The sequence below is a fragment of the Mugil cephalus genome, chromosome 11 (assembly GCF_022458985.1).
Source record: "Mugil cephalus isolate CIBA_MC_2020 chromosome 11, CIBA_Mcephalus_1.1, whole genome shotgun sequence".
Classification (NCBI taxonomy): Eukaryota; Metazoa; Chordata; class Actinopteri; order Mugiliformes; family Mugilidae; genus Mugil; species Mugil cephalus.
Window position 1 is genome coordinate 916,891 of NC_061780.1, and position 24,170 is coordinate 941,060.

General features: G+C 39.7%; 1 protein-coding gene across 1 annotated transcript in view; it reads right to left on the reverse strand.

The window, feature by feature from the left end:
- Positions 1 to 1,570: 1,570 nt before the first annotated feature.
- Positions 1,571 to 24,170, reverse strand: part of crppa (CDP-L-ribitol pyrophosphorylase A) — a 41,257-nt gene continuing 18,657 nt past the window's right edge. Inside the window, exons 8-10 of the mRNA XM_047599632.1 lie at positions 24,050 to 24,142; positions 20,337 to 20,471; positions 1,571 to 3,209 (exon numbers count right to left, since the gene is read on the reverse strand). Of these exons, the coding sequence (XP_047455588.1) occupies positions 3,105 to 3,209; positions 20,337 to 20,471; positions 24,050 to 24,142 (333 nt within the window). The 3' untranslated portion in view covers positions 1,571 to 3,104. The remainder of the gene's footprint in view (positions 3,210 to 20,336; positions 20,472 to 24,049; positions 24,143 to 24,170) is intronic.

Consider the following 24,170-nt stretch of genomic DNA (forward strand, 5'->3'; position numbering starts at 1 on the left):
TCTGTGAGGGTACACAGAAGGCCAGGCAAAACATTATCAGCATGTACAGTACCTACTGTCAAAAATGCTGGAGGCAGTATCATGGTTTGGGGATGCAAGAGTGCTGCTGGTGTTGGTCATTTCACCCTCTGTGATGGTACATTGAACTCTGCCAAATATTGTGATGGATATCAAAAGGTCTGTTTCAAAGCACAAGCCAAAGAATTTAGAAGAATTAAAAGGATCTTCTGAGGGTGTCCTGTGGTGTCTGGTAACAGAATGTTGCTAGTGGGTGTCTTTGGGTCCTATGTGTTGAGAGGAGGGGGCTCTTGTGCTGTTCTGTTCTCCTTGTTTTGTGTGTGTGTGTCTGTGTCAGGCTGCATCCTGCTGGGGATGGCTGCTGCCATCAAAGAGTGTCATTGCTATGGGGTGGGGGTGTCTGGGCTGGTCTAAGTGGGTGGGACATGTCAAGGTAACATCCACACAAATACCAGGTCCAGATGTTTCCCAGTAGAATGTTATATTGTCACAAGATGGTCAATGTTTTCACTTCTCCTATTATTGGTTTCAATGTTATGCCTGATTGGGATAAATGTATGTTTTATGGAGTTCATCACAGGAATCTGAACGTGAAGAAGGAGCTCCTTTCGCCTCACGCAACTCTCTGTCAACAGCTGGAATTCCACCGATTTGTAAAGGAGAGAGAAATGAGGGAAACCAGAGATGTCCTGGAAGTGTGAGATGTATACAACCAGGCCTTGGTGACAATCTCAGTAATGTTCCGGTATCAACACTTTTAGAGACTCCTGTGGTAATTATGTGAGCCTAAGCACACCTGCATTCACATATACTGTATGTATGAACACAAAACAAGACAAGATTTATGATTTTAACTTTGACATCTTGCTATGCGGAAGGTTTATGTAATTTACTCCAGACTTTCTTCTTCCTTGGTCCAGCATATCACTCATCTGATCACTCCGACAGCTCTTATTCTGCAAATTATTGCTTTAAAATCAGCATGATATTAATTCAATTCAGTTCAGATTTAATTATTATATAATTTCCATAAAAATATAAAATTGTCTTACAGCCTGAACCCCTCTAAGCAAGTGCCAATGTCACCAGAGTTAATTTCAAGTGGATTTAAACAAAAACAATCAGACATTAAAAGAAAACAGAACAAAATCCAGAAAGGTGTCTAGGTGTTTACCAGCACAGGTAGTGTAACAGCATGAATGCTGCAGTGCTACAACAGCTTGGCAGCACAAAGTAAACAATCCAGCCCAGATGGATGGAACAATGCTTTCTGTTTACATGCAGTGAGACTGATTTGTGGAAATCAGACCAGACCGAAGTTCTCTCACTACAATTTTGTGAGTGGTGGAAACTTCAGGTTGACTTCCAGGGTAGAGGAGTACTGAATTATATAAGGCGAAACACGAGAACATGAACTTTACATAGTTATGCGTAGCTAGGATTTTCCTGTTGAACAGATTATAAAGGATCACACCTCCTCTCTTTAGCTGATCCATACCTCCTTCCAGTTGGGACAATCTGCTCCACTGGATGAAAGACAAGTACAGCAGAATATGAAACGCTTATTTATTGTTTAACTCGATTTAGTACAAAAATATAAACAGCCTCATATTAATGTTGCCACCACAAACAGCTTCCTCCAGTGCTAAAAGCAGAGGTTTTGACACCCAGTATTTTGGCATACATGCTGGAACTCAAATTTCCACAGTAATACGTCAGTGTGATGTGACCTATTGATGCAGGTCTGGGACCAACATGGCAATAATCACCTTTGAAACTATTACAGAGTAAATGATGAAAACTGAAACCAAAGAATCGCCTGTGCATCCAAAGCTTGACATATGTTATTTGTCAGTGCTGCAGAGCTCTCTGCTGTGTTCGTTCAGCTACTATTAAAAACACATCAGTGATTCATTTCAGGGTGATGTTCCTTCATTACCCTGAAAACACACACACTGTTGTTTATTCCCACACACACTATTCCTGCCACTGTAAATACACACAAAAATGTGTTTTAATCAGCTGCTGAAAATAGTCATTTTAAACATCTTCATTAGACGCAAATGGATTAAGGCCTCTGGGCCACAGACAAGGTGCACACTAACACATTGTTGGTGTGTGTGTTTTTTGTTCTAGACAATCTGACAGTTGCCGTGAAATGATGAAATGCTATTGTGTTCCACATATTTGTGCTTCCTGTAAAAACTGAGCTGAGAGGAGGCTTTCCGAAAGGCCCAGTCTGCTTCGGCTGGTCATTTCCCAAAGGCCTGAGAAGGCATCAACTGTACATGTTCAAGATTACAGCAGACAGTGTTTCAGTGGATGGAAAATTAGTACCGTCCATCCAATCAGTGTGGCATGAGTCATCAACATTTTAAAATGGAAAAACTCTAGAATAGCTTTAAGATTACCCACAAAATGTTAATGTTGGGCAACATGTTGGTGACTGATAGATCAAGACATATACAAAAGCACTTTTACACATTCAAAGCATAAGCAGTATTTCTGATAAATGCCTATGTTGTGAGGTCAAGAATACATTGTAAAAGTACTCATTACTGGTACTCTCACATCACTTTGAATCTGAGCTTCTTTAATTTGTTTTAGATTGTTCAGCAGAGCCTCTTTAGTCTTAAAAAAAAAACAATGTCCCTCTGTATCTTCTAAAAGTTTGCTGACAGTACAGAGTGAAATTGATTTTGAGACTGAACTAGAGAGTGGCGTCAGCTTTTGTTTTTCACTGTGATTTGAAATTCTTTTTGAGAGTAATGTAGTTTGGCAACGATGAAAGATATGTAGACTTAGCATGCAGGGAGAATCCAACAGAAGTTGCTGCAGAGGATTATTATGGGATATGTATGGATATTACAGACTTTCACGTACTTAGGACAAAAGTCACAATATCATTCCCACTGGTGTTTTGAGTTAGACGATTCTTTTACAGCCTTCTGCATAAAGCCTCCAATACTTGATTGTGGAAATCTCTTTAGAAAAGTTTTGAGAACTAAATAACTGTGTCAAACCGTCGCATCCCAGCAGCGTTTATGAATCATAGTTTGGGGACTTTCTGGTGGTGCTTCTTCCCTTCATGCAAGCAGAAGCTGTCCCACCAGGGCCGGGTTCCGCTCTCGGATTAAAGCTGATGCAATTTCACCAAGCCTCAACACTGACCTCTGCCAACGGCTGGCATCCTGAGAGAAAAGAGGGGGGAAAAGGAGAAGAGACAGTGAGGTCATTGGTTAGAGAGCAACCAGCTAAACCAGCAGGGAACAAAGTCAGAATATGTTCTCTATTTTCTAAAAATTGCAACAGTAAGAAACAGACCTGTTAGGAAGGAGTTACATGCGGGCTCCACTCTTCACTACACAAACATAACTGACAAAACTGAATGTCTTAAATGTAAATTTACACTTCCCACAAGGATACTCCTGATGAGAGATTTGTTTATTCTGCAGACGGAAGAAATTTTCCAAAGGCCTTAGACTTAAATTTTCTTTCTGGTTTTCCACAAATATAAGGTAATATTAAGTCCTCTCATGTTTCTGATCAAATAAGGGCTACTTATTATGCATTCCTTACAGCAACTCAGCACTTTGATTTAGTTTAATGATGAGGCCTAAAAGTGACCAGATTTCCAGTTTTTCAAAGAAAGTTCAAGGAGCTTTACTTTGCTTCAACATCCTGGTGCCTCAGACAGACAGATATATCCTTCATGCATTCCAGCCAAAAAAAATAATCACAGATACGGATCATGTATCATGTGCCATGGACAACACAAAGTGAGACAGACAAATTTTGTTTGCAATGGTATACATGACTATTGTGTGAATCAGTAGGCTTACATTTGAAAGAATACTATGTAGATAGATGGAGACTTTATCTGGATAAAACTGATCAAATTTTCTTTCTTAATTTGTGGGAAAAAAAACATGCACACCAACCTTAATTTTCTCTACAGGAAGGGATGCGAAAATTGCATTTTACTTGCACTTTAAAACTTCCAGCTAAACTAAAACAAACTTCCCTTTACTTTTTCTTGTACTATTCACAGTTCTGTAAAAGTTCAAAAAGGACTTTTTAACTGCATTTATTATATTGCTTTCACATGTTGTGTAATCCACTGACAACTCCACCATACCTCGTTAAGCGAGCCTTTAACATGCATGCTTTCAACTTGTCACAACGTTTTCTGTGAAAAAGACTTTAGAGACTACAACAGTGTAATCTGGAATTATCCTTTACAACAGGATGGAATCTGAGTTGTATCATGTCACAAGAAGAACATCAACCACTTCTAGCTCTGCAGCTGTTATCAGGAGAAATAAACAAATTTAAAATGGCTTTTCACAAACATTCTAACTTCAACGGAGAAGAATGTAAAAATATATAAAAAATGATATCCAACAAATTGACAAAATATTTGTGATACAAACTGAAGTTATTCCCAGCTTTCAAATGAATTGGTGTCAGAAGTTTAACACACCTGGAGCTGAAAATAAACTTCCTTCCAGTCTGTCCTTTCTCGACCTTAGAGCCTAACTCCACAGGCCACCTCCTCACAGCCCAGTCTGTGCAGGAATTGGATGGGGACATGATGAGGTGTGAAAGCAATGAGTGTGGAATCGGGCATGACCGTGGTTAATGGGAGCAAGCGACCTGGGATCCAGAACTCTTTGAGCACTCGTCCCTAATCATAACCAGCAGAGAGGGAATCAGATGACACTGATTTTCCACCCACACCAGCAGGAGAAGGGGGTGGAGTAATCAGTGTCAACAGCACTGCAGGCTCATTGATTAAAGCAAAGATGAAATAAAAATATGATGGTACCAAAAGGACTCCAGACCATACACAATTATTTCTTAGAATGCTTTTAGATATACAATTGAGTAGACCTTTGTAGGTTCAAAGCAGTTGCAATTTCCTGTTTTTCTTTATCGTGATCCCAAGTCATTGTTGTGTGTTTTAACCACTGGCAGTGGTGAGATGAGCCAGTACATCTGCAAGCAGTCAACAGAATGAAGTTGACAGCACAAAGTTGTCCACATATTCTCAGGAATTCTCAGTGATCAGTCAGGAGCAAGAAAACAAAGAGTTCAAGTAAATCTGATTGGATCTTTCATTGTTTATCAGATGAAAGCATTCCTTTAGTTGTTATCTAAAAGCAATTACATCTTCACACGGAACATTTTTGAGATCTTACATGTGTTTGGAGGGGCTAAAAGGCTGTGGGGGATGATAAATGTGATGGGCATAATCATTGGATGATTACCACCCAAGTGCATTAACGAGGACCGTGGGAAAGTCATGAGAGCTTGGTGTCTCGGGCATATTGAAGACAGCCACAGACATCAAACCAGAGCTAATGACTATTACAGAGGTCTGTTTCCTTACAGTCAGAATACAAAAAACACTTAGATTTGCAATCTATATGAAAAATAGCAATTCGAGATCACCAAGGAGGATCAAAGTTTAAGTCTAAGGCCAAGGGCTGAATTATTTCCACTACAGATATTGGGCCTTTGAAACATGAATCATGCTTCATAAAACAGCATGATCAAGTTCAAATCAAGTAGTTGCTTGCACAGTGGAACACAAATACAACTTTAGTGCTTCACTGACTCGTGGCACAGCTTTGAGGAGTCACAAGTACCAGTCAGGCTTCAACTGTGGTTGCGACAAAGGCACGACAAAAGTATAGAATTGCTTAACAACAACAAACTCTGAAGCCTCAAAGACATTTACATATCGAACTGCTTTAGGCTGAAATCTATATGATTGATCATCGCTCATGAAAGAGGCACCGCTAACTTTGGTAAGTAGATGGACTTGACAGACGAGAGCTGGCACCTCTCGTGACCTGGGCTTAACTGCGTTCAGCTCACGTCTCCACTTTCGTGTGAGGACCATCCAGGAAGAATAAAGCAGATCTCTAAAGTGCAGCTTGTTGCCTCATTGTTGTGGGCACGCAAGCATCCACGAGAGGGAATACTATTGGGGGGACTCACGAATGAGAGAGAGAGAGAACACATGCATACACTGTGCAGATACTATGCGTAAGCCTTTGCATGCACCCACAAACAAAGTGTTTACAATGTGGAATTAATCCTCAAGTGTTCCAATAACAGACATTTCTCATGTGCCAGAGTCTTAGTGCAGACAGCAGGAGTATTTCATTTTATTTTAAAAGGGCTGGCTTTTACAAGATTCACTTCACTATTATACGCTTAGGGGAACCTCATTTTCCACTTCATAATGATTAACTGCCACATATCCTTACTTAAAGGATTTTCCCAGCCATAGTATCATCATTTATTCACATTAGTGGAAGGGCGATCACTAGCAGACTATGCCATATTAAATGGGAAAACGACACATTTCGAAACACATTTTTTCCAATGACAGCACAGAGCCTGCAACATCCATTACAAGCGCATCCAATCCCTTGGTGGCCTATGTGGCATTTATGTAGTTTCTTTTGACAGATTTTATACTCAAAAATAGACTGTCACAAAACAATATATGAACTGGTATCAAGGGGAAAATACCACAAGATACGAGTCACAGATGGAGAGAGTTCTGGAGACTTCACGGGTGTTAGCTGAATTTTTTTTTTATGTCTAATCTGTGCAGTAAAACCCAGGATTTCAGTCCAAGAGAGAAGTCATTTTACAGACTTAAGTGGCAGTAATGGGGGAGGAGACCATCAGGGAACCACACAATGAGCAACCCTTAAACTCTCTACTTTTAAATGCCACAGATGCAATCAACCTTTCCATCTAAGAGTCTCGCACAGCAGCAGCAGAAGAGGGGCTGGCTTTGAAGCTGAAAGGTTTCAGGCAATTAGGACCTTTAGCAGTGACAATTTGCACGCCTCTGTCATCCTCAAGAGATTCCCACCTCTAAGGACTGGTGCTGCTGCTGAGAGCTTCTAGTTTTGTTCTTTTTGTGAAATGCCAAGCACAGGGTCAGAACAGAAAAACAACTTATGGAAAATCTTGGCAAGATGCCTGACGCCAGAGTACTTGAAAGACTTGTTACAGTCACATCAGCTACCATAACTAAAGTGGCCAAGAACGCTTAGAGAGTATTTAACACCCCTTTTCATCATCCTTAAAATTTACTGTCACTGTATTTTTTTTTCCTGTTTCCTGAATAATGGTTGTAGCATCCACTTGAGGGCAGTATCATCAATAATAAGGAATTTTACTGAGCATAACTGATTTCTGCACTTCAATAGATGAAGAAATTACTCATAAAAACTCCCCAAATTACCTGCATGCTATATCTCAGAGATTCAATAGCCAAAAACACCCAATGCTTTTAGTCTGAGGGAGGATAGTGTTTCATTACATCTGACAGGTTGTCCCTGAGTGGGTATTGTGGTTCTTCTGCCCTTCCTTCCCTCCTTGTATCACCCAAGACAGGCAGTAGCTAGGGGCTAAACTGAGGAGAGAGAAGGGGGAAACAGGTTCAATTACCGGGCAGTCAAATAGTCTGATTAGAGTCCTGAATTTTACACCACCAGAGACTCATTTGCTATACTCAATAGTCACGGTAGAATGACAACCCTTTTGTGCAGTGGAAAAATACAATCACATTGCAAATTAAGTTCCCAATCTTAACGCCCTCACAGCCAGTATCTATATTTTATTACCCCTCAAGCAGTTTTACGGCTGTCTCGAGCATGAGGTGACATATATTTTTGGTAACTGGGATCTTTTTGAAAATCGTTTAATGTTTTGGAGCACATCATGGTCTTGTAGTGACTGAACCAACAAGTAGGTAAATGAGAATAAAATGCATAAAATAAGATTAAATGCTTTTGGAAGAATCCTTTTCCTTGGTTATGGAAGTCGTTCGGATTCAGGTCAGTGCAGGGAAGAATGGGGTCAACAACAGAAATACACCGGTTTTCCAAAAAAAATCTGCTTAAATAATTTCTTTAAAGCATTAAAAGTACTTTTATAGTTTACCTCTGGAAAAAAATTCTTACACTCTTAAGGACAAGCAGGAGGTATTTCAAAGCATATGGAGATTTCATTAATTATTTGAAGGACAACGATTTATCGCACTTGATGGACGGGCCAGTTGAGTATATAACTTTAAATATAACTATTTAATATAGTTTTTACCCCATGGCAATGACACTCCTTAGTGGTGGCAGCAATCCCCAGCAGGATGTAGCCACATAGAGACACATGCATAAAAATGGTCTAGGCCCACAGGTATTTTGCGTGAGCATCAGTGATACTACATATCCCAGACTGGATTGCAATAGCTGAACTGGCATCAGGCAGGTACATCAACCAACTTTATTAACAGACTCAACAGTCTCATCGTAGCAGCTTCTGAAGCTCAGTCCATACGGTTAATTGATAAAAGCTCAAGTCATAAACATTAGAGAACTAAATACTAAAATATGTTAACAGAGATTCTTACACAAAGATGTAGTAATGCTGTACCAGTTAGCAGACAACAGGCTAATCAGTTAGCATACTGTTCCACGGTAGCACACATGATAAACAGAAAACTAAAATATAAACGACAACACCACAACAGCTAAACACATATACACTACCATACAGACACACAGGAAGAGTCCATCAGCAGCATGTTAAACACAGCCTCAGCATGGTAACTTAGCCCTGTGGTTAGCCCCTCTCTCCACGTACAATCACCACCACACCAGCCCCGCTAGTCCCATTTTATTCTAGCATTCTGGCTGTTGGTGTGTGTTCACGTTTTTTTTTTGTGTGTATATCTGTGCGGAGAAGTGGAGATTCAGGACAATGAAGAAAATGAAATGAAATACCTTATCTTAAATAAGCCGTGGTGTTTGTCAGTGAAAGATATAAGTAAAATGGTACATGAGAAAAGAAGTTCAAAGGGCATGCACTGAAGGCACCCCTCATTCTTCATCTTCATCTATTTCTCAACATTGTGATCATCTTGACAGCTCAGTGTGACAGTTTGTAGCTCTTCTTAGCTTCCTAGTTTCTCAGCTAATAGTTCCCCTTTTGAATAATTCATACACACTAACTCAAACCTGCTGGTATGAAGAGTTATTTCTTTTCACACAGGAGCAGAATAGACTAGTTGATTAGTTGATTAGTCAGTTAGTCGACTACACTGCTGTGCCATGGTGCTTTAATCATTATGCTAACTAGTCACCAGTCACATGACAAAAAGACATGGACGCCTCCAAGAAGACAGGTGTGGAGCCCAGTGGCTGGAAATACTTCACTCAAGATGAAGTCCATTTAACTGTGATATGCAGAACAGCAACAGCAAAAGTACTACAGTAATATACACTCAACTGAAAAGGCATCCGCTAATTTTGAATAATTGTGAGAAATACCATATTTTTTTAACCCAACTACACTATACCATTTCACAACATGCTGCAGATTACTATTAATTATTCTGTTGTGTTCTATTATTGACATTTTTGCTGTGGTAGGGCGTTTTTTTTTTTTTTTTTGGTTGCTAATGCAGAACACATTTATTGCCGTTCTTTGACGTCAGTTTGGTATGCATTAAGAAAAAATGGAAGAAAGGAATGTGGAAGGAAAAGAAAAATTAGTTAGAAGGAAGACAAGACAGAAAGTAATTCTTCAGGAAACATCTACTTCCGACCAATGATAATGGCCTGAAACAAATGAGGCAAATGAACAGAAAATATACCAATATACCAATACTTGTGCCAAACTTCAGTCTGCTGTTTAAGGTTCATTAAAGTTCCATTGGATCCAAACAGTTTTATTATTTACGGCTAAGCCTCAGGTCTAAACAAGCTTCAGAGTAAAGATGAGGCATTCACTGACAGGACAGCCATAAATATGAAAACTGCTTGGATCCAAGCTGTGATACTGAGACCTCGAGCCCACAGAGATGACAGCGACATAAGCAATATTTCCTACTTCTTTGAGATGAAATTTCGGGGGAATGTGTTTTAATGAACTGTGGTGTGGTATTTAGTGTTGTAGCCTGGCTGTCAGTTCTTTTCCAGGTTGTTTCTATTCTGCCTCACTTCATCTGAAAGGAACTGTAATGTAGGAAAATGAGTAAGTCTCTTTCCCACCCTACTTTTGTGTGACTATTGGAAACTCTAAGGCAAGCACACAGACCTCACAGCTTTCACAAAAAAAAAACAAAAAAACATTTGTATTGATAACTGATTTCCAGAGTCCTTTGAAAAAGCAACTGCTAACGCACAACCCTTTCACGGTACACTGGCAAAGCTCTTTCAACACAAGTCTCCAAAATATCCTGTCTAGGGCCATCCATCGGGCAAACAAATCAGTTTGTTAGTCCTGTCTAATGTACGACTTCTCTTTCTGTAAACCCTCTTCAGAGAGGACTGCTAAGAATGGGAGACTGAGGGGTCTGTATTTCTACGGAATCCCTTCAGTGAGAACTTTTTCAATAGGCTCTGCTGAGAGACAACATTGTTTGAATTCAGCTCACCGAAAGACATACCTCAAAACAGTGTGCAGCACAATGGCTCCTTAGTTGAAGAGGTATGAAAGCATGAAGGCATGGGTGGGATTTATGGACTGGGACATGAAATCCTACATGCGGTGAAAGAGAGCCACAAACACAGTCTCTGCAGATGCCTCATTTACTTATCACACTGTATCACTTACAAAAGCCCAGGGAATCCAAATACACTGTATCGGAGGCCATCTGAGGTCAGCTGCAGGTGCAGGAACATTTTACAAAACAAGACATTTATCACTACCTGGGTTTTCAGCAGCATCCATCCTTGCCAAGGCTTAGTGCCTTCACTTCCAGCCCTAATACAAGCATGAGATTGTAATCATAGTAGTCCGTGAACCAAATATACAAACATAGGTGCAATACTGTATTTTTGTACTGATGTCAAAATACTGGTGTGCTGCAGACTAAACAGCAAAGGAGATAACAAAAGCCATGAGGATTGGCCATTATAGTGTGAGAACTGTTAACTCTTAAGGAAAATGAATGAGACACTTAATGAGAATGAGAAAAGTTCCCAGAACTGTAGAATAACCAAAAATCACATGGCTCTGTGGAAGAACTTTACTTTGAAAAATGAAGTCAGACAGAGAGCAATTTGAAATTTGCGCAAAGTGGGCGTTTGGCTAGCTGGTAGTAGGAGATCTACAAAAACAAGACATACAAAAAAAACAAAACAAAAAAAAAAAAAAAACACAAATTGGAGACCAGACCCTTTCTGTAGCAGAGGACACAAGTTTTCACTGTAGAGCTCACCATGGAGCTCACGACTTCTGGAGCCACTGTACAAGTTACTGTCTGTTTGCTACATTGACTTCGACAACACTATATAAACATGTGAGGGGAGAATACAAAGAAGATAAGAAAAGCCTATAAATCTTCAGGGGAGGACATTTGTATAATTGAAGACTCAGATCAGCAGACACTGAACATTATAATATATTTTAATATTTCTAGCTTTCCAAAAGCCAAAAGTAGGACTGAAAGATCAAGACATTTTACTTTGTGCTTTTCTGCAGTTTCCACCACACCCATAGAGAAATGCATGTGTACAGAGAGGTCCCTGTGTAGAAAAAGCACTTGCAGAGCAGGAAGGTGAGGGGTACAAAAGCAATCTCTGATGAAGGTTGTTAAATGAAAGTATAATCTGTGCAAAGGCATGCTTTCCCGCAACATAACTAGAAGGAAACTCGAACCAGCTGTGGGTGGTCAGAAAAAACTCAAACCAAGTGACAAAACAAACATGCACATGTGTTTTGGCCTTACTCTGTATGATTACATGTTTACAAACTAATTTTCCATAAGAACAAAACAGTGTGTTCTCCTTTGTCATCTCCAAACTGACACAAGAGTGTGAGTCAAGTCACATCAACACAACCAGAGCACTTGCTGGTCTTTTTAATCTATGAAATCAAAGCTGAGTAAACAGCACTTTGGTATGTCTAATTCTTGAGCCTAACTCTGTTGGTCAAGTTTCACACATACATCTGGAGCACTCTCAGCCCTGAAGATCAATCTTGACATCCTGCACATGTCAAGTCAGCGCAAGTCTTTCCCAAGGGTCTGACCCTAACACAAATATGCTGAGGACGGGAGTGATTCCAGGGCTTCGGTCTCTATGGAGATGTCAGGATTCCACCAAGGGAGCCAAGAGCACTCATCTCGTTTCCAGGGGGATCTTAGATAAAGTTTAAAGAGATAACTGTCGGAACAAAGATGAGCATTTAGGCAAACAAAGCGGAAAAACTGTGCAAATGGGCATTGAAAATAGTGAACTTTCACTCAGATGTTAAGCACATTAGATACACAGGAAGACTTGCCAAATCTATCTTACAGACATTGTGGTAACCAAACACCTTATGCCATTTCTTATGTGTTCTTTTCTACAGTGTTTTGATTAACTATGTTCCTTCAGAGTTTTTTGAGTTCTCAGCTTCTCCCCAGCCGTCAATTGACTTAGACAATTTTAGCAATTACATGCATTTCATAATGGAGATAACTTCTCATTTTTAGAAACTAGACTGACGACAGACTTTTGGAGGACAGGTATAGTATATCATATAACACCAGTCACTTGTTCATCTGAGGACAACTGCTGGATTTTCTAAGAGAAAGGGTGGGAGTGTGCTGAGACAGCAGAGACAGCAGGCCACCACTGATCTCCCTTGAACCTGCCAGGATACAAATACAAAGGTGTCACAGCAAGAGCTTCAGTTGCCTATGTAGAGTTTCATCTGTCTGCCTAGTTTGACCTCAACAGGATTAGCCAAAAATGATACAGTGTGAGAGTAAGTGTGGATAAAGATATATTCCCGTATTTGCTCAATCTAATTAATAAGTGGAAACTTAGAAATGAAATTACAGTCAGGAAACTTTGCACTGAAACCTTGTTGGTCATTGACAATAAAAACTATTTCTAGACATGCAAAAAGTGGAGCTTGATGTGGATAAATCCTAATTTCTATTGCAATACTCTGCTTCACTATTAAAGACCACTCATCTATTCAGCAGACAAGAACAGTTGGATTTAGGTTGAGAAAAGTTAGAAGTGTGCTGAAACCGAGTCAAAAGCTTTCCCTGATCTCCCTTGACCCCGGTGAGGGTCCAAATCCACGGGTGTCACAGCAGGATCTTCACTGGCCCGTGTACAGTTTCACCTGTCTGTCTTTCAGACCTAGATCTGAACAGGTAGAGGAGAATAGGCCTATAGATTTCTCTCTTTTCCCTCCTCCTTCCCCTCCCTCTTCTCCTTTCCCTTCCTCTCTTTTCTTCTTGGCTGGCTAATCTCTTCTCAGGTTTAGGGTTCCAGGTCCGGGCTCTTTGAGGAGGAGGAAATATGGGGTTGGGTAAACATCAGGGCTTTCACTGTGAGGATTACAACACCCATATATCACTGTGACAACTCCCTTTTCAGCGGATGACAAGTTGCGGGGACTCTATGTGTGAAGGGATCCAATGACGCTTCCTATCACCACACCAGACACTGATAGCATATACCATCACTGTTTTCACAACATCGTGTCAGTTTATGAGGATCTAGTGTCTGAGTGCTCTCAGCCAACTTCTTTAGATTGGTTTGAGGTTTTCACACATTGCCACACCTGATGTTTGGCTCGTTGGCATCTTCAAAGAGGCAACAACATAACTGAAAATGACTATAAAGAAGGGCTTTGATCACATGGCCTTCAGACAGACTGCTGTTCATTGCCCATGACTCCATTGCACTCTCTCCTCTTGACAAGGAAAGTGGCATTCACAGATACGCTGGATGCACTGTGCCTCAGCGGCTGAGTGTTACTCCAAAAATTTGAAACCACTGTCAAGACTCATTTGAGAAAACTGAGTTTCTATCCAGAAAGACGTCACTTAGAGGTCAATGAGGTGGAACATTTTCCCAACTTCTCCAAGATGCACACAGTTCCATGTGATCAAGCTATTTAACTGTCAAAAGATTAAAAATCAATTAACAAAATGGCTTTTCTTTTCCAGAGTGGTGGGTGCATCCAGTAATTCCTCAGAGTGATCCATAATAAGAAATAAGAGACACTTAATGTTCCTCCTGGTTGTTCTTTTTTCGGGTGTGCAGTTCATTTCAACTATGTCAGAGCAGAGGGTGAAATCATTTAGGGAGGAACAAAAAGCACACAGCATTATCTAAAAATCGGGAAAATATACTACTGAATTTATATATGTCCTACATGTTGTTACTACCAACAGAAATCTTAGAGGTTAGGTTTACTTTTATGGTAAGCTAAGTTAATGACCCTCTGGCTCTAGCTTCTTTACATAAAGCACAGACATGCTTGTGGCTTCAAGGTCGATTTGTTTGGGCTGTTGTGAACACAGCAATCAAACTCTATTACAAATCAGCCAAGCTGAGATTGGTCAAGAGAGGGTGGTCTCAGCCCAGTTGCAATCTCTCCCTGGATTGATTTTTTTGCTGTGTGAGCACAAGTTATCTGCAGACCGATACAACAAACTATTTAAAAGCTTACAATAATATAACCAAACAGCTTACCTGAAACCAAAATGGGCCATTGTATGCCTCCAGAGGCTTCCTCTATGGAGGAACCAGGCAGCTGCTGTGCTCCTTTTCAGCATACGCATTAAAATGTTTTCCTGAATGTTTTTTTCCACCTGTAGCCTAGGCGTTGATCAAAATGAAATTCAAAATTGTCTCAATTCCACTGTGCACATGAACCAAAGCAAGGTTCAGACTAGACTGTATAAAGATGGTGTCGGAACAGCACCTCAAAAGTGAAGTCAAAGCAAGTAGAGCTCCCCCTGGTGTCTGGCTGCAGTATAGGTCATAAGTTCCACCTCCTCTACGTAAGTGGATGAAATACATTTTCAAGGATGATTCCTTTTTTTAAAATCTTTGTTTTTCAATTTTTAAACAAATATCAACATATGACATAGTAACTAGTCAAAGGCAAAAACACAGCTTTTGTAGTATTTTGGTTAGTATTCGGAAAGATTTTCACTAGCAAGCTTTAATTCTTGTAGTTTTGTATATATCATACACGTCTGTCTCTTCTCAAATGGATCTAGTTCCAAAATTGTATCTAATGGACTTTTGGGTGGAAAATAAGGGAATGTTGGGAATGTTTTCTTTGCACAGCTACATATTTGAAGATAACTGAAAAAAATGGTTGCTAGCTATGTTATAGTCCTCCTTCATCATATCAAAACAATAAACGGTGTCTGTGTATAATTTGCCGACATGTATACACTTAATCGGACTTTAACTGGATATGCTTGTGCGCATGTACTGCAACCGCCATGCTGGTGTATGACCCCAGAACAAAAGAACAGAAGAAGAAGGTAAACAGAGCTGGGAGAAGAACCACCTGAGGAATAGTGTGCATCTTATCTGCGTGCATATTATGTACGAGAATAAAAAAGCTGAACTATTATCCATCTTGTGTTTTACATGACGTAATAGGTCAACCGGAAAGGTGGTTGCATTTACCCGAGAACACACATATCGCCATCTAGTGTGGGGGAGGAGGACATTTGTCTGTCGGCATTCAGAAAATCGAATTTTGAGCATAGCTTGATTAAGCTGTGCATGTAAACACACTGTGTGTGTGTGTGTGTGTGTCTGAGTGTGTATGTTAACCAACTGCTGTTAAGCTGTAGTAGTTTTATTTTAGTTTAGTTTTCTGTTTACCATGTGTGCTACCATCGAACAGTAGACTAACCCATTTAGCCTGTTGTCTGATAACTGATACAGCATTACTACGTCTTTGTGTAAGAATCTCCAGGAACATATTTTAGTATTTAGTGCTTTAATGCCTGTGGTTTGTGCTTTTATCAGTTAACCTTATGGACTGATGGAGCTTCAGAAGTTGCTCTGCTCCACTGATAGACCTGATGAGTTTGTTAATACAGTTGGGAAGCAGAAGAGGCTGATTGATGTACCTGCCTGATGCTAGTTCAGCTATTGCAGTGCATTCGGGGATTTGTAGTACCAATGTAAAATGGAAACTAAAAGTTTTGTGCTATAATGCCAGTGTAATTTTGTAATTTAATGTTGTTGAAATTTGGTTTTAAAACATCTGGTATCAAAAAAGAATCAAAATCAAGGTATCAACATTGGCATCATATCAGTATGAATGATACCCAGGCCTATCTCTGACTGAGGTGGCCTATGAAAGAACAAAAGCACACTTAGGAGCAACCTGTCAGCAAGCAAGCTAAAGGTGCTGATGTTAAGAAAAGACATCTTCATGGCATTGGACACAGACACAGTCATAGATAAGGTGGCTGAAAAGAATGAATTACTGAGAAAGTTTCTCTTGTAAGTTAATACCATGAGAGGAACTTTTTGAATTGCTTATCATTGATTATGAAAATATTCATTCTAATGTAACTGTCAGAATTCTAACACTCACACACAAACATCACATATTCTAGGAATTTGTCATTTGCATCCTTTTTACTTGGTGAGTTCACATTAGTTCAATACTACCTTAATCTGGAAGACTGAATAGATCAGATGAGTTACTAATCATAACAACTGATAAGGCATGTGGCCAACTATGACTTTCTCTCTTTCACATACACACATAGGATGCTTGTTCGTTGTAACAGGTGTTCTTAGAGAATAGAGAATAGAAAAATATTATTGTCATTGTCACAAGCACAACGAAATTATGGATGACTTTACTTGCATCATTCTTCCTTGATTCACAGTTAATGTAATGCAAAAGATACAGATGATCCTCCCATTCTCTGTCACACATATACAGGATGATATCCTCATTTTTAGGATTTGTCTAAGGAGTTCACAGGCCTTCTTTATTGCACTGGTTTGTCTGGAAATCAGTGATAATCAGACCAATTAACCACGTCTATTATTACTCTTTCTCTCTCCCTCATATTTGTGTCATCATCCCTCTTTAGTTTTTAGTTTCTACACTGCTATTTTTATCTGAAAGACTGAGGTCGAGCAGAAGAAAGGCAGCCTAACAGTTGTCTTGTCTCTTGCCTATCCAAAAGGGGATTCCAACAGGGTGCACAATCTCCGCCATCCTGTTCATAATGGGCAGAGGACGTTACCTGTGGCCCTAAACTGGAATCGGTCATTGTCCAGCTGGTACTGTGAGCATTTATGGACAACATCACAAAAAAAACTGTGATGCACGCCCAAACAAGATGGGTATTGGAAACTTTGGACAATGTTGTCTCCTGGGCAAGGATGTCGTTCAAAGTCAAGAAGACCAGGAGTTTGACAATGAAGAAGGGCAGAGTTACTGGCAAATCCAGTCTCCAAGTTCAGGGTGACAATGACATGTCAATGACATGTTCATACACTGTACAGTGTATGTTCATACACTTTAACATAGGTAATTGCAGCTGTGTATGTGACAGACTGATTATGAATAATATCTGCAACCCCCCATAACATATTGTGGCAAATTGCAAAATGAGGTCAATCTCTCCAATGCTCACTACATATCTGCAGGATACAGTATGTTACACATGAGCTTTCTCAGTTCTCAGTATATGCATTTAGGTCAAGAATATAGATTTTATTGCTGCAAAGCATTACTTTTTACTGTGTTTTTATTAGTGACTCAGCGACTAGTTGACAACTTGACTTTCATCACATAATAGTCAACTGAACTTAGTCAACAGTCAAAATCTGAACTTGTTCAACCGCTAATAACCACGAAGAAGCTCCACCAGAGCAGTTGGTACTTCTGCATCTTCCCGCATGGTGGTGGTAATGGCTGAGTACATCTATCTTTCGTCAGAAACCAGAACACTGAATTTAGAGATTATACTAAAGATGGCGTAGAGGGTAGAAAATACTAATTACACAAGCAAAAAAAATATATTTAATAGTAGCAAATGAATTGTCAGGTAACTGTCAACATAACTAAATGGTTTCATCCTGTACTGGAATCTCATACAGAGATACTTTAAGACTCTAAGCTTCACCTTTCTTTGCTAGGAACACACAATATGATCCAGACTGTTTTGTCATGGAAAAATGTGCGCTTTCACTTGACCAAGCTGAAAATATCATAACACTCTGGATGTGAAACGCGAATCGACAAAGTTCCATGGCAAAGACACTGCACACATGACTGTATCCAGTTGTGCCTGATGTGTGGTTGTATGTAAATACAGCTCCATCTTAGATCTTTCAATTTATCATGTTTTTATGAATAAAATGAAACTAATACATCTGAGGATCTTTCAACAATCAGAAAATGAACATTACTTCCTGCTGTCAGATATTTCTTTTAGGTCTGTGAGTAATATTCATATCCACAGTAGGGCCGACGGAGGAAGTGTTGGCAGGCATCTGAACAAGTATGAGTAAGGCCATCTGGGAAGAATTATCCTCATTATAACAAAGAGCTAACAGTGATTTATACAAGGCTGTAGCCTGTTGTTCCACTATCTCATAACGATGAGCATTTTATCATGGTGAAACATGCATTGTCTCCGGCCACTCCCTTCCCCACTTCTTTATTCTCTCCAAGGAGTTGAATGGGATGACTAATTAGCAGCATTAGTCTCCATAATTCTCAGGAAAGCCACATTGTCCAACATCCGATACTCAAATCAAACTCACATGCGATATATCGCATGCCTCACCACAAAACACAACACTATGTTTTAATTAGAGGACACAGTGACGTCAAGGCCTGATGCAGCACACCACCTCACCAACCGCAGACAAAACCAGGTCTCCTTCAGCTCATCATTTACGCCAACTGATATACTTTTCTTAATGCGAGAGTTAATAAAGTGAACCTGTGTAACAAAACTAGGAATATTCAACATTTGTCTTAGGTTTGTTCTACACATCTGGCCCAATGGCAACCCTTTGGTAGCCTGAATCTTGACAATTTCTACTTTACATAATCCTGTAAATACTGAGCACTCAGTTATGGATTTCAGGTCAACCACATCTACCCCAGTGACTCCAGTACACTTTCAGCAGGCTTCACAGAGGATTCCCAAGGCACCTTTGACTGCAACACCCTGGCTTACTCAGGCATTGAGCACGCAACAATTTAAAAATAACACACCTTTGTTTCCTTTTCATCTCTTTATCATTCCGTTCACTACTGCACAACACATACAGCAGAAGGTTAACTGTTGCTATCCTCTCCTCATAAGGCCTGTCCCGACTTTGTATAAAGATCTGATCTGGGCTATCCAATCACAAGTGACCAGCTTTAGGTATGTTTGTTCAGACCTGATGTTAAGCCCTGACATATTGGTGGCGCAGTAGAATATTGTAACAGCTGCTGTCTATAATGGATCTTATTATTTATGATTTCTTATTGATGGTAGTTAGACCAGCACAAAACTCTAATTATAACTCCAACCCTGCAAGTTTCCATATGCAAAAAGTGCAAAGAGGTAAATAAAGCGCTGGTGATTAAGGAAATACTTGACCACACACGACTCCTCATCAACATGACTGCATTAAATATTAACACACTGGTGTACTCATATTAAATACTTTTCATCTCTTCTACTACCACTTATAGGGTTGTGGAGGTTGCTGGACCTATCCCAGCTGGCATCGGGCGAGACGCGGGGTACACCCTGGACAGGTCGCCAGCCTATCGCAGGGCTAACAGAAAGACGAACAACCGTTCACTCACACCCTTACACCTACAGTCAATTTAGGGTCACCTATAAGCCTAACGAGCATGTCTTTGGAGGTGGGAGGAAACTGGAGTACCCCGGTAAAATCCACGCAGACACAGAGAGAACATGAAAACTCCACCCAGAAAGGACCGAGGTGGACTCGAACCTTCTCGCTGGGAGGCATAAGTGCTAACCACCGAGCCATATAAACATTATATATATATTACATATATATTTTAAAAGGCTCTCATTGCTAGTGTACAAAAATAACTTACGTTGCTTTTTCCTTTCAGTCGATCAGCAGTCATATGTTTTTTTCTGAATGAATGAGGCAGAACTGAAATATGGACACATGCGACCCAGACCACCTCCAGCTGTCATCAGAGATCAGATCTCTCACATGCAATCAATGCATCATGAGGGTATTCACACCTGTCTTTTATAAGATCGGATCGCTCAGATCAGGTGTTAATGCAAGACACGAACAGGCCCTTGATGGCACTAAAGGGCACACATTTATTCCAGTGTGCACACAAAGGAGATGATGTGCACACTGCAACATACAGTATACAGGTGGGTGATAAAAGCGTAAACATTCCTGGAGGACACATTTCCAATTGTGTTTTGCTTGGCCTCTCTTAAATGCACATTCCTCAGCTCACTTCAGGAAGAAATAAAAGAAAAGACAAAATGTTACCTTTGATGACTCATGAAGTTGGATGCCATAGAGGAGAATATTTCGGAGCTTGGCCGTTGAGGCGAGGTCCATGATTGCCTCTGGCTCCGCCACCCTACCGCTGATAGACAGCTCATCAGTATGGCTCAAAAGAACCTATCAAAACAAAGGCACGTGTCAATAGTGAGAATCTTCTTTTTCCAAAATGGCAATTATGCCCCTTCTCAAAGAAATTACAGCATATTGTTCAAGCACTCGTTTAAACGTGTTGCAGTTCAATAGGCCGTTTAGTTAAGCTTTTGTTCAGGGAAGCTGAGGGATCGTGAGCTGTGTTAAGAGTAAAGAGAGAGCTTGGTTGATACACATCCCCATCTGGGGATATAATGACTCTGTAATTCGGTTATAAATCTTTAGAGTCTCTGGGGCTTATTTTCTCTAATTAGAGCAGCATAATCCAGACAGCGGTTCAGGTTTCTGTGTCACCTCGACACGTATCCAAAGCTTCACTTGATTCCCATAATGCACTGACAGAAACTTTAACTGAGATTTATTAATTTCATTTTATTCTGTCAAATATCTGGAGAATAATTTCAGATGTGTCAAGATGTCTGCTCTAAACCTACAGTTGTTACACTTCAGTTGAATGTCAATCAAATGTCAGCTGAAGTTCAACTAGAAGACTGATTATCCAGCACTTTAGCAGGTGTTAAACCTTGAATATTGATGTAAACCAGACCGGCTTGTTCAGACCAATACTGCACAAGAATGAGTGTGAATGGAACAGAACTTTTTGTTCTATGAAATATTGGGATGGAAAATTGTAAGAACTTCTCTGTTGAATAAACATATCCTCAGTATGCGAACCATCAACATTATTTCCACAAGAAAAAAGGTGTTAAAATTGTGGAAAACAAAAAGACCTGTTTTATAATCCATAATAAAATCGAAAGGGAAAAATCTTAACATCTTACTAAATTTCATAGTATGCTGTCTTTTCACAGAATTTTTGGACATCACTCTGGGAAACTTGTTCCACAAGTTTACAGATTTCAGATCTGAGAAAACCTTGAAGACTATGATCACATTTATATCACTGCTCTTTACTGAGTAAGTTGTTATTTCTTTTGTTTCTATAATTTTAGGTTATATATAGTTAGTGAAACCCATGTCCAGATTAGTTTCACCAGAGATTGAAATGGTAATATATTATGCACCTTGTGCAGTGATTCTAAGAGGTTTCTCAGCTGCTGATTGGATATGAGTTTGAGGAATTTGAGCGACAGATCTTAACCTGACCATTGGTGACCTGACCAATGGTGAATTCAAGGGATGTCCAGATCAGTATCGTAGATCCAATCAGACCTCAGTCAAGCCCAATCTTACTAATTTGTTATAGGTCAGAAATAAACCAAACCACGTCCCTGTAGCATTAACTTCGTTTATTTTAATGGCAGTTGACGAGCATCAAAGCTGCCAAAAATCCCAGAAGAATCACGTGACTAAACACAACTGTCATGCAACTTGTAAACTGAGCAAGAATGTGAATGTTTTGCAAGATGATGGCAGTAGATAGTAGATAGAGACAAAAAAATCACTAAATGGAATACTTAGTAATACAGTGAACCCTCGCTATAACGCGGTTCACTTTTCACGGTCTCGCTGCTTCACGGATTTGCATCATGCATTGTGTTCTGCATTCTGATTGGCTAAACAGTCTCTCCGCGTCTTCTCTACCTGTGTGTCAATAACGTTATGGTTTAATATGTACACGTACATATTACGGATAATCGCCATTACGGAATTAATGAATCTTCCGTTCGTTCCATAAAGAAGGAGGAAAATAACATAAGGACGACAGCAGCAATAAGTTTTAATAAGGATGCAAAAAGGGTTGCAACTGTCCGCAACAAGACCGTGGTAAGGATGGAGTCTGGTTTAGCTTTGTGGATTAATGACTGCAGAAAAAAAAAACATCACGCTGGATACGAACGTTATCTGCACAAAAGCTAGAACACTGTATCAAACCTTTGCTGACAGCGACAGTGACAGGGAAGAGGAGGAGTATGCAGATACTGGGCCATCATCAAGTGCTGTTCACGCAGTACCAAGCGCATTTAATGCAAGCAAGGGCTGGTTTGAAAAATTTAAGAAACGCTTTGGACTTAAAAATGTTTCTCTGCACAGAGAGATCGCCTCTGTGAATACCGCTGGAGCAGAAGAGTTCGTGAACAATAAATTTAAAGCGATCAATGTTTTACGGAGTATTTCATTGTATAATAACTGTAAAAAAAATAAAGGTTTCTACTTCACGGATTTCGCCTATCGCGGGTTCTTTTTGGAACGTAACCCCCGCGATAAACGAGGGTTCACTGTATACCAATACCTATTGTTTTTCATAGTCATAAATTCCCATATCCATGTCCATTCCCATATGAGACTACAAAATCAGGTTAGGTGAGGAAGGAAAAACTGACTTATACATTAACATTTTAAGTGTTAATTATTATATTTTCTTTTCTTAATTAGATGACCAAATTTGCAAAAACTTACCTCTACTATACTGAATAGAATAGAATAGAATAGAATAGAATAGAATAGAATAGAATAGAATAGAATAGAATAGAAGAGCAGGCATTTTGTGGCAACTTTCTAGGCAGTTGACGTCCCTAAATTTTGTGGGTTTTTTTGTCTTTAATGAAAACAATCACAAATATAAGTCAATACTGCGTGATCTCTGCAGAGAATCAGGATTGAAGACGTCTTTACAAGGATTTTGGCTCACCTTTTCTCTTGTCCAAAACCGAATCTGTGCTGCATTAAAGGTCTTCATGAACATTTAAAAAATGTTAACTGAAATGATACTACATGCACAGATGTGCAGTAGCTGTTTCACTGAATTTGGAAATTTTGAAGGAGACACAAGCTTTGATAAAATCAGATGGACTCCGTGCAACTATTATTGCTACTTTGTGTGAACTTAGAGCATAATTGAAAGCACACAAATCAAGGTATCCGTTTAATGGACTAATGCTTGCAAAGTAATTTGGAGGGTTTTTTGTTAGAGTGAAAGACACTCAGAAGATGAAGATGAGAGACGGTTTTTCTGGTTGTGTTGATATCATGAGTCAGCTCTACTCTGACTCATCTCTTTTGGGTGCAGATCTTGAATTAATGAAGGTAAAAAGTTGAGACTGGGTTTTGCAAATTCAGGAAATGATGTGTTTTCTTCTCTGAAGTGCACTTCACAGCTGCTGAGCAGTTCCAGTTGCTACAAACAACTATGGAAACTCTTCTACACTGGTTTACAAACCTGTCAACACACAGTCAGCATCTCTTCAAAGACTGCAATGATGGTGACTCACACACTCCATTCCTATTGTTGTGTCTAAATGATCAAACAACTATCTGATTAACTGCCCAAAACTTTTCTCCATAGTTACAAGGTCTCCAGATAATGAATCCCTTTAATGACAAGAATTCACTTTTGTGTTTTTTGTCAGTTACCTCAAAAACATTTGGATGAATTGGCATTAGGTTTGGTGGATTCAAGTCCCCGTTAGGTAGAGTTTCAACTTTTCAGACAGGTTGATTTTCCCTTAATCTGTCATTTGGAGTCAATTTTAACTTCCCCAACACTTTACAGATTCAAGTTGTTCTGTCCCAATTGCAGCATGCCAACACTATGAACTATGATGGAAAACATTTAAGTGTGTGGGGTTCACATCTAAACTCACCCAAATGATGACCATTGGGTGGAGAACCGCTCGATTTGTCGCCTCTAATGCCATAAGCGTGGCCTCCACTTCAGACGGGCAAGGATGATTGACCTGAAAATTAAAGTAATCAAATTCATAG